Below are 11,578 nucleotides of genomic sequence, written 5' to 3'. Positions count from 1 at the left end.
TATTCCACATGACATTGCAAACACAACCAGCCGTGTCCAACTGTATAAAAACAGTTTGGTTAATTCCGAAAGACAAACATCAACACATCCCGACATGCACCAACAGTAGCCGATGAACTCCCCCGGGAAAAAATACCAGATAAATTCCTTGCGAAGAATTAATGGCAAGTTAAGGCCTTTACGCGCGCGCAACGCTCCTTGCCTATCCGGCCCCAATCCGAAGCACCCCCCAAACAAAACTGTTCACATGTCTTCTTCAAAGTTAATGTCTTCCATGAAAAAGTGATTATGGAGATTTTTGTAAACCATTTGTTTTAAATCATTATTCAGTATGTGTAAGGGGCCTGGCTGGATCCTTATTGAAGGTGGCCACCAGTTCAACCGTGTAATCACTATGAATATCGTAGATGATAAGACAAAAGTGTTATGTAGTAATTGTGATGACCATCTAATCTGCCTTCTGTTCCCAAAAATATTTTATATTATATGTGCCCTTGGTTACTTGCATTTGATTCAGATCAAAACGGCTGCTGTTTGCCACCCAAAAACCCCTCTACTGAGTCAACAAGCAATCTATCCATCCTAATATCCATGTGATCATAAAACAATTCAGGCGGCGAGACCACACCCGAATCCGAAACCACACTAACTATATCTCAACCCTAAGATAACAACAACAATCCTCTCCAAATTGTGACAATGCGAGATACTTACCTTAACACAATGAGTGAAACCATTAGGGCACCGCCCTAGAACCATGTAAACTAAAATTCCGAAATTTCCCAGTATGTATCAAATTTCGTCCGAATTTTGGACAGAATCTCTAATATTTAAACAATTTCAACGACCAAAAGCTTCTAGATCACCCATTCGTCCAGACCCTCGGTCATACCGTACGAACCTCACCTGCCGAACTAAAATGGACCAAGCAGAAATGCGCCGAACGCCCCTCCCTCATGCAGAGATTCACCGCAACATAAAATCAAGCAGAACCCTTTACCAAAGCATGTTCCGGATCTTGGAAAACTATCCGGCAAAATTATCGCCCAACGGACGTAGCTGACCCCAAAAACTCGACAAGCATCAATGTCAGTAAACTAATCAAAATTTTAGTTAATATATTAAGAAATAAAGCATACAGTAAAATCTAATTTGAATCATAGAGTGAACAGGTGCTGGAAACAACCGTACGTTGCATCAAACTTCCATATACCTAAAAATGTAAACATGCCCGCAAGATCTCATTCCAGTTATACCAGTGTTCGTCATTATTAGATGTAAGCGCCCACGACATTGCCTCCAAACAAACGTAACCAAGCAGAGATGCATCGAAATGCAATAAAATTATATACAGACACCTCTTGGAATACTGAAACAATTTATAAACACCTGATTAACTCCGGAACGTTAGATAAAAACCCGTCGATTACCAAGCCACTACAATCTGACACGCGTCCGAGGTTAGTATCTAATCAAATATTTTCAGTTAATGTATTTAGAGTGAAATATATGGTATTATCAAATACGGGAGTTTTAAACCAGCAGTCCATGAAGCCGAAATGCCCGTTAGAGACAACTGCATTGAAAAACAGCTGGGCACCGTCTTAGAATTCACGACCCCAAACACATCCGTAATTCAGTGTGCTCGCAAGTCATGCAATCACCGCCATAACTACACACAACGTAGTAGGCTCCCCGAAAAAAATCGGGCAAGCGTCAAATGTTAGTATCTAATCAAAATTTTTAGTTGATATATTAAGAATTAAGGCATACAGTACTATCCAATTAGAATCAAACAGTGAACAGCTGCCGGAAACAACCGCACGTTGTATTAAATTACCATACACCCTGAAGATGCCAACATGTTCGCAAGGCCCCATTCCCAGTTATACACAGTGTGCGTCACCACTGGATGTAAGTGCCCATGATTTTGCCTTTAAACGAATGAAACCAAGCAGAGATGCATCGAAATGCACTAAAATCACACAAAGACATCTCGTGGAAATACTGAAGCAATTTACAAACACCTGAGTAACTCCTGAACGCCAGAAAAAGAAAGAAAAAACTCCGTCGATAATCAAGTTACTGTTAACAGACAGGCGTCTGAAGTTAGCTTCTAATCAATTATTTTCAGTTAATGCATTTAGAGTGAAAATACATGGTATTATCAAATACGGGAGTGCAAACCTGCGGTCCATGATGCCGAAATGTCAGCCAAAAGATCAGTAACTCTCAACCCTTATAATATGACGTTGAAACATGATGACGTCATGACGTAACTGTTGACCGTACGGAACATCATCACCATTGCATCCCCCTCCCCCCTCCGTTCCCAGGCTCGAGTACCCTAACTGCAAAACCTCGGCGCCGCGCATCCCTGCCACCTTATCACCAGATGCACAGTGTAAAGGATCGTGTATACGTTGGGGCACCGCCTTCTGATGGTCTTATTAAAAAGTCAAAGATCCAACATTACTTGATGTTGTTATAAAAGGAACAGGTAAATATCTTACTCCCTATGATCATTGTAGGTATAAATAATATATAAATAAACAGTTAATATATGAGCTGTGCCATGGGAAAACCAACATAGTGAGTTTGCAACCAGCATGGATCCAGACCAGCCTGCGCATCCGCGCAGTCTGGTCAGGATCCATGCTGTTCGCTAACGGTTTCTCTAATTGCAATAGGCTTTGAAAGCGAACAGCATGGATCCTGACCAGACTGCGCAGATGCACAGGCTGGTCTGGATCCATGCTGGTCGCAAAGCCACTATGTTGGTTTTCTCATGGCACGGCTCATATGATGATGTGCTGGATATCCAAGTTTATGGACCTAACCAAGGTAATATTCACTGTGGTAGATAAGCAAGGGTTAACCCTCCTGCTGGCAGAAAGGGATTCTCCCTTTGTACCAGTTAAAATTCAAACTTGTTTAGTACCTATATTTTACGTGCTTTTAATATGTTCAATTGTGCAAATTTAACGTAACGAATTCATTCAGAATTCAGACTAAATCCGTTAAGAATTATCAGGCATATCTATTTGATAGAATAATCTTTTTGAAAGTCATTGCACTTCCAAGTTGTAATAAGAATGTGAGGATATCCGCAAGACAATTTTATTGTAGGTTATATTAGAATATCTTCTCAAGTCATTAATTTGATCAGATAGTACAACTGAACTTTGCAACAATTGACTACATTCAATTTGTCATGCTGAAAATAATGAAAATAAAATTCAGGTTGTTTTAAAATCGTTCACTTATTTGAAAGTTAAAACTTTCTTCTCTAGTCACGCAATTTTGGCGTGTACATGAAGAAAGCAACAATGTACTACATTCAGTTTGGAATGTTACTACATTCAGTTTGGAATGTTGAATAAAGATAATGAAAATAAAATTCAGGGCATTTTCTCAAATAAAAGGTTTGTATATATAAACACACCGAAATAAATAAATTAAATTATTCACTCATTGAATATACATGTCATGTAAAAACTGATCTGTGCCACACATTGTCATGCTGGCTGATTTCTGTCATTTCATTCTGGCGTGTTGGCGCCCTTTAAATGAAAATTAGCGCGTTTATAGGGCGCAAACACGCCAGAACGAAAATTTGCGCGCTAATACGACAAATATATGGCATTTCGTTCTGGCGTGTTTGCGCGTTTAAATGGCGCCAACACGCCAGAACGAAAATTAATGCGCTAATACGAAAAATATATGGCATTTCGTTCTGGCGTGTTTGTGCGTTTAAAGGGCGCCAACACGCCATAACGAAAATTAATGCGCTAATACGACAAATAAATGGCATTTCGTTCTGGCGTGTTTGCGCGTTTAAAGGGCGCTAACACGCCAGAGCGAAAATTAGCGCGCTTATTCGACAAATGTATGACATTTCGTTCTGGCACGCCAGAACAAAATCTGCCACAATACCTTGTGGTGCGAGGAAAACCTCGAATAGCGCTAATTTGATGGACTCCTTCGTGAGAATTAAGTTAAATGGAATGAATGAAAAATTAAACAAGCATTTATGTTGCATTTACATTAATTAAAAAAAGAATTTAAATATTCCTTAATAGTTTGAAACTTTCGAATGACCAGAAGTACTTATACGTAAGTACATGTGTAATATTATTCAGCTTCAACATAGTCCAACATGCTGTATCAATTGACGTATCTATGTCAGTATGGTGTAATCCTACCGCATACCTTCAATTACAATTTCTTACAAAAACGAGTAATCTTACAAATATTTTGTGCGTCATTTGTTCTGAAATGTTAGGAATTGAAGATAAAGGCGGAAAATTAATTTAATTTTAATCATGGCTTATGTTTCTCTTTGAAGTTCGATTTCTCATTTAAGTGTAGATTTGATATAGAATTCATTAAGGCTACACATCAAAGCATTCGTATTTAAGAAGTTTAAAATAGCTTTAAAGCCCCATTAGGTTCATGGCAATGACTTTTCGTATGACACCAGTCGAGAGTGGTTTAAACACGCTTTAAGCTTTCATCACAATTGAACTAAAATAAATTAGTATAAGCTAGAGTATATTTTCAAGGTTACTTAGTAAAATATTAAGAATAAATGTATTGTTTTTAATAGAAACAGATTGAAAAATAGCACCACCATGCTATTTCGCCATATATTTTATTTGTTTTTTTCTGTATATGTGTACAGACATACAGACTAAGGTACACACTATGTCCAATGCGAAAGCAGTTCTAGTTAGAGCCAAATCATTGTTTAATTGTCAGCATCAAGCATCAAAACCTTTCAACACCACTTTATTTCTTTTTCAGAGATTATTATATTATTATACCAGATTTGTTGAGCGCCCTTTTCAAATGAAATATACGTTAAAGGGCGCTTTACAATTACATGTGACATATCGCAGATATATAGGAAACTCACAAAAAACAGGGCGCTTGGGTAGTGTTGTATTTTCCATTACTGCTCATGAACAGACTCAATCAAACCAAGTCTGCAATTTTCACTGTTTGCATTGTCCTCGGTGCTTCCGAGGGATCTACTTTCCGGATTATATTTACAATTACATGTGACATATCGGGAAACTCACAAAAAACATGACATGTGCAATCATAAAAATAACTTCAAGTGAAACTCAAGTCTTGCAAAATACACACATAGAATGTCATAACCCTTAAGATGTGACATGATGAAATAAAGGATGAATTGTCAATTTAGTTAATTACATGATGAATTTTACAGCAAGGAGATCTTCGTCAGCGACGAAATGACTTGCCGTAGTTCTGTATCACAAAAATAACAATAGCATATTATTTATTGGTAAAAACAGTCACAATTGGTATCTGTGTGTTGTAGAAAATTTTGAAAAGGTGTTTTGAGAGCTCTTTTCATTGAATCTAGTGATGAATCATTTCTGAGATTGTCAGGGAGAGAATTCAATAGTTTTGTGGCGGCAACTCCGAAACTTCTATCAACGTAGGAAACCAGTCGGCTTTTTTGTGACACAGGGGTTGTTGCTACACTTGCTGATCTCCAGATTTCTAGTTGGCACGTAAACCTCCAGTAAGTCTCTCATGTACACCGGCGACTGTCAATGCAAGGTATCGAATATTTGAATGAGAATTTTGTATTTGATTCTATCTTGTAGTTGAAGCCAGTGAAGATCTTAAAGGATTGGTGTTATATGTTCAAAACGGGTTGTTTTTGTAATAAGACGTGCAGCTGTGTTTTGCAGAGATGGCATTCATCCTCAAGAGTAATATAAATATCTGCTATCTCAATTGTAAGTCGATTTAATGATACTTCACCGCGTCCATATTATAGTCATAAAACTCTATTCTTCAAAAGTGTCAGCACATGGCCATGGTAATTTTGAAGGCAAGTATATTGTCTTGCACGTGGTTCCAGTATATAACATTCTTCCTATAAACTCGTGTCTCAGGGCATTGATGGTACCACTGCGATGTGTAGAATGTATAACAGAAATTTACAGTACATAAAATCCCAAGCTAGTCAACATTATCCGCATTTCCTTTACCATTTGTTTACTTTATTAAAATCTTCACAACCTCTGTCCAACAACACAACTTCAAAAACTTTAAAAGAGTTTTGGAGAAGTTAATGTCAAATGGATATGAATGTGAATATCTGCTTATAAGTGGACTTACTTATTCTTCAGAGAATAAAGGTGGATAATAAGATTTTGGCCATGTAACGGATTTGTTCGAAACTTTAGCATCTGATCATTTACACTCATTTATGTTCACTTAACACTTAATACAAATTAGATTTTCACTGGAGGTATTTTTAAAATTTCATTTTCCTATCCTGGTTGCCCAACAAAGATAGAGTTATTTTACCATAAGTATAAATTTGATAAACATACTTTGCCTAAGGAAATGTATAAATATTAGACATATTGTAATATATTTGTAAAATATTTGCATTAAAAATTATGTATTTAGATGGAATACATTAGAATCGCAAGTTTGAAAAATTATTATTACCTCCCTTTGCCTATCTTGGTTGCGCAACCAAGATAGATTGGAAATAAATGAATTCAGAAGCTACACACAGCTTTTAAACTTGTATTTTGGTTCAGATTGTTCAATAGTTGATATGTCTATCAAATGCAAATGTAAAACTAGACATTGTATCGAAATAAAAAGAAATACCCAGCTTTTTATATACTTTCATATTAAAGGGGAGTAATTACAAAATTTTATGAAAATAATAAAATATACATTTCAAATAGGAATCTAACTCTATGTAATCGGTCTTTTTGTTCCTTAAATAATTCTCTACCAGAATATACAAAAAGTAAAAAATGTCATTAAATGTTGTTTAAATGTGATTGACCACCTTTAAAGCTTATAAAACTACAAAACGAACAAACACACAACAGCAACAGGCAGACCCATTAACAGTTAATATTTTACCTAATTGACAAGTTGGCATACATTTCACAACACTCCACAACCTTAAATCTATCTTTAGTGATAAAATACCAATTATAAGGACTTGTATATTTGGTACCCTAAGGAGTTGACACACCTATGCGTTGAATAACGAATACAATGTTCGTACAATAACAACATATAACTTTGAAGGCTTTTACTTGACAACATGACAATAACCTACAACGTTTGTCCGTTATATAGGATGTAGGAGGATTTTATAAGCTATATATAACTTTGAAGGGTGTAACTTGACATGATAATAACCTATACAGTTTATCCGTTATGTAGGATGTAGGAGGATTGTATATACAATAAATAACTTTGAATAGGGTAACTTGACAATAAGACAATGATCTGCTAAATTAGTCCGTTATGTAGAATGGATGGTTGTGTATACAATTTATAACTTTGAAGTTTGTAACTTGACAACATGACAATAACCAACAAAGATTTTCCGTGTTGTAGGAAGATTGTATAAACAATAATTATATTTGAAGAGATAAACTTGACAATGAGTCAATGATCTGCTAAATAAGTCCGTTATGTAGAATGGATGGTTGTGTATGCAACATATAACTTTGAAGGTTGTAACTTGACAACATGACAATAACCAATAAAATTTTACGTGATGTAGGAGGATTGTATAAACAGCATATAACCTTCAAGAGTGAGGCTTGAGAGGTGTTGCACATTTTATTACCTCTCATGAACAGACTCAATCAAACCGAGTCTGCTATCATTCCTTTTTGGTTGCATTCTATACTTCCAAGGGATCTTTTTACAGATTTAATTGACAATAAAACAATGATCTGCTAAATTAGTTCTGTATGAAGTAGGAGGGTTGTGTATACAACATATATCTTTGAGGGTTGTAACTTGACAACATGACAATAACATTCAAAGATTTCCGTTACGTATGAAGTAGGATAATTGTGTGTACAACATATAACTTTGAAGGTTGTTACTTGACAAAAAGACAATGATGTACTCAGTGAGCCTGTTATGTAGGATGAAGGTTGACTGTATATACGACATATAACTTTGAAGGTATAACTTGACAAGAAGAGAACGATCTATTTAGTCTGTCCGTTATAAAAAATATAAGGAGGATTGTTTATACAGCATATAACTTTGAGGGTGTAACTTGACAATATCACAACGATCTACGCAGTGAGTGCGTTATGTAGGGTTATGAGGATTGTATATACAACATGTGGTTGTGAAGAACACAACTTGACAATACGACAACAATCTTCTCAGTATGTTATGTATAATTAGGAAAAATCTATTAACAACATATTCATTTGAAAGGAATAACTTGATCAAATGCCGAGGAACTATTAAGGGCGTTCATTAGTTATGGTAAAGGCGAATTGTACACACAAAATATAATTTTGCAGGGCGTTACTTCACAATAATTTTTATGACCTACTCAGCATGTCTGTTATCTAGCATTAAGGAGGATTTTAAAACGCGTTACCATCGGCTGCAAATTCGGCGTATGACAAAGATACTGTATTTATAATCCTTCAAAATGGCTATTCAAAGCTTATGTATTTCATGTTCGAAATAACAACAACTATCATATATACGATAAATGATAACCTTAAAAGCATTTGCTTTTTCAATTAATATTGTCAGGTGTTTTATAAATTGAATCAAAAAGACAAATCTTTAAAACAACAGCTCCATCCGTATCGTTGTACTTCATTTAACACTTAGGCATTTTGGACTCGATAACTATGGCTTGAAGATTGAATACTGCTTTAGTCGTTGCTAGGGGAGCGTAGGCAGTGTTCCATTTTCCATTACTGCTCATGAACAGACTCAATCAAACTGAGTCTGCAATTTTCAGTGTTTGACTTGTTCTCAGTGCTTCATAGGGGTCTACCTTTCAGTTTTTAGGACTCATTCATGTCCATTGACATTATGGAGTCCATTCAGCATCTTGTAATAGAATTCAAATCAAACTGGTGCTAGAAGGCGTGAGGAGTCTTGCATTTATCATTACCTCTTATGAATAGACTTAGTCATGCCGAGCCTTTTACTCTTGTGATTAGATGCATGTTCTGCTTTCATTTTTTTAATATCACAAAACGATTGGATGCAATTCAATATAAACAAAATGACAGGTAACAAGACAGCAAGTTGAAATTTTTTATTTAAAAACTATATGAAACAAATGTGAATAGAGGAATGTAAATGAATAAAATTTTGGAAAAACTAGCAATAATGAAAGCACTATTTAACAGCTGAGATCGGCTTTGTAAACTTAAATAATGATTATAAGCATCAAGCATCTTCAAAGGAAACATATCTTTCACGTACATGTATTAGTTTCTTGAGCTAAGCGAGTGCTCTTTTTCTGTCTGAACAATGAAAAGTCATCACATTTTTTTTATTAATTAAATTCACACATTTCATAAAATGTGTACAATTTGGTAAGAAACATTGTTAAAAAAGAAAATTAAATATAACGTTATTATTATGAAATGAAATTATTTCGTCGGAGTTCATAAGATGTTGAAGTTTCGAAGAAATCCGTACCATGACTAAAATATGATAATTAACCACCTTTAATTTGCCGATCATATTATGTCGTGTTTCCACCAATTGCGATGATGTTGCTGTATTTATCATTGGCATCAACTTCTTGTTCATTAAGTTCACCAGACAGAACTGACTGTGACGTCATTGAAGCATGTTTTCCCTGTTGTCTCCATACAGGCGTTCGTCAAATCAGCGCCATGTAATCTTTAAGCGGCGATATGAGATAATACGTTGCATACTCTATTATCTCTCACGAATAGACTCAGCCAAACCGAATATGCTATTTTGCCCGGTAGCTCTATAAAGCTCTATCTTATTACACATTAAATTGTTTTGCATTAGTGTCCTTCATGTGACCTCAAAAGATACCCAGAGAAACTGGATTTTCCGAAACCATGTATAACATGACTTCCTTGCGGCCATTGCACCGACACTGAAACTTTGTCACCTCTTTTCAGTCTTAAAATGGCTACAGCATTTCCTTGATCCCATGTAGTAAAATAGTCTCTATTCCGCGGGATTCTATGATCACTTATTGCCGAAACAGTCACAATGTCATTGACTTTGATACTAGCTTCAATATAATGTCCTTTCTCTGCTACAATATTAGTGTTAAAGGTGTAAGTTCCGGATACAGGCGCAGTGAAGACACCAGAATGTTTGTTGTATGCACGGTTAATATTTGTGAGCACGTTGTTGAAAATTATTGTATCGTACAAATTAAATGTTGCAGATTCTGTCGTTAACGATGCTTGAAATGCTACCTCAGGTCTTCGAATTCGTCTTCTTCTAACCGCTGAAATATGATTATAAAATTCTAAATTGATTTTACACCATTTTTCTTGATGCATAATAAATTTTAACACATCATAGTTAATCTTTATTCAGCTAAATTTCTAAAATGGACAGATCAATCATTCAGTTTTGGCAGCACCAATTTTTATTCAAAGGGGTGTTCACTGAAATTTTACTGAATGAATAGCGAACAGTGTAGACCATGATCAGCATGCACGGGTGTGCAGGCTGATTTTGGTCTGGCAGAATCACTTGCCGCCAGCAGGCTAAAGGTTAAAGATTAAGTTCTTTGTTATGTAACAAACAAAACACCTAACCTGTCATTTGCTATTTTTTTCAATATCTTGAAAATTACTGAAAGTACTTTTGTGAAGTATTAATATTAAGTACATTAAGATCAACTTTTTATTATTAGTATATCAAAATTTTACGCAAAGCTATAAGTTTAATAATTTTACTACTACATCCCATACTTATTTCAGAAGTCACAAAAATAAACATACAAGTTGTGTTTTAGAAAACGGATGACGACAATTTATAAGAAAACTGTAATAAAACTTTTATTTCATTTTATTTATTTATTTATTTTTATTATTTATTTATTTATTTTTTATTTTTTTTTTTTTTTGAGAAAAATAATCAATTTATTAAACAAGTTACGAAGCAGAGAAAAGTGACGTACCTCGCTTATTCAATATATGATGGGTGTCCTTTATTCCATCAGCTGTTTCTGTTGTAATTTGCCCATTTGTTCCTGATCTGTTAACTTCCCTTTCAAGTTTTGTTACTCTTTCTCTCAATAAAACCATTTCATTTTTCAATGCACCAATCTCTTCCACATAGTTGAAAGTTAATTGCTTAAATTTCAAATCTCCCTTGTCTATGTTTATACTTTCAATCGGAATTCCTTTTGAAATATTTATACATATTATTATAATAATAATTCCAGTAAAAAGCAACAGTCTTTTCTCCATGTCTGAAGCTGAGAAGATAATATGCGAATAGTTTAAGTCATTAACCGATACGCATTTTATAGAGATGCTTATGACGTAAGCGAAGATTACGCAATTACTGCACCCAGTTAAATACTCGCTACTTTCACTGAAATGACAGGCTTAATTGACTTTAATTTGTAGAAGTGCGTCTTCTTGGTTTAAATAGACATTTACGAATTAAGTCTACGTGGACTGTGAACACCTAAGACGATCGATTTTTCAAGGGGACCGTCTCAACATGATAATTTTAATTTATGTGTGGTAGGAAAACATTCCAATAATGA

At 35.1% G+C, this 11,578-nt stretch overlaps 1 protein-coding gene across 1 annotated transcript; it reads right to left on the bottom strand.

Annotated features, from left to right (window-relative positions):
- Nucleotides 1-9,097: 9,097 nt before the first annotated feature.
- LOC123547888 (cerebellin-2-like) lies at nucleotides 9,098-11,288 on the bottom strand. Its single transcript, XM_045335136.2, has 3 exons — nucleotides 10,982-11,288; nucleotides 9,798-10,300; nucleotides 9,098-9,756 (listed from the first exon to the last, which is right to left on the bottom strand). Exons 1-2 carry the CDS (start codon nucleotides 11,271-11,273, stop codon nucleotides 9,843-9,845), a joined length of 750 nt encoding a protein of 249 aa, XP_045191071.2. The 5' UTR covers nucleotides 11,274-11,288; the 3' UTR covers nucleotides 9,098-9,756; nucleotides 9,798-9,842.
- Between the last annotated feature and the right edge of the window lie 290 nt (nucleotides 11,289-11,578).

The sequence above is a fragment of the Mercenaria mercenaria genome, chromosome 15 (genome assembly GCF_021730395.1).
Source record: "Mercenaria mercenaria strain notata chromosome 15, MADL_Memer_1, whole genome shotgun sequence".
Lineage (NCBI taxonomy): Eukaryota > Metazoa > Mollusca > Bivalvia > Venerida > Veneridae > Mercenaria > Mercenaria mercenaria.
The sequence above is the reverse complement of the archived record's forward strand: the minus strand, read 5'-3'. Positions and strand labels throughout refer to the sequence as shown.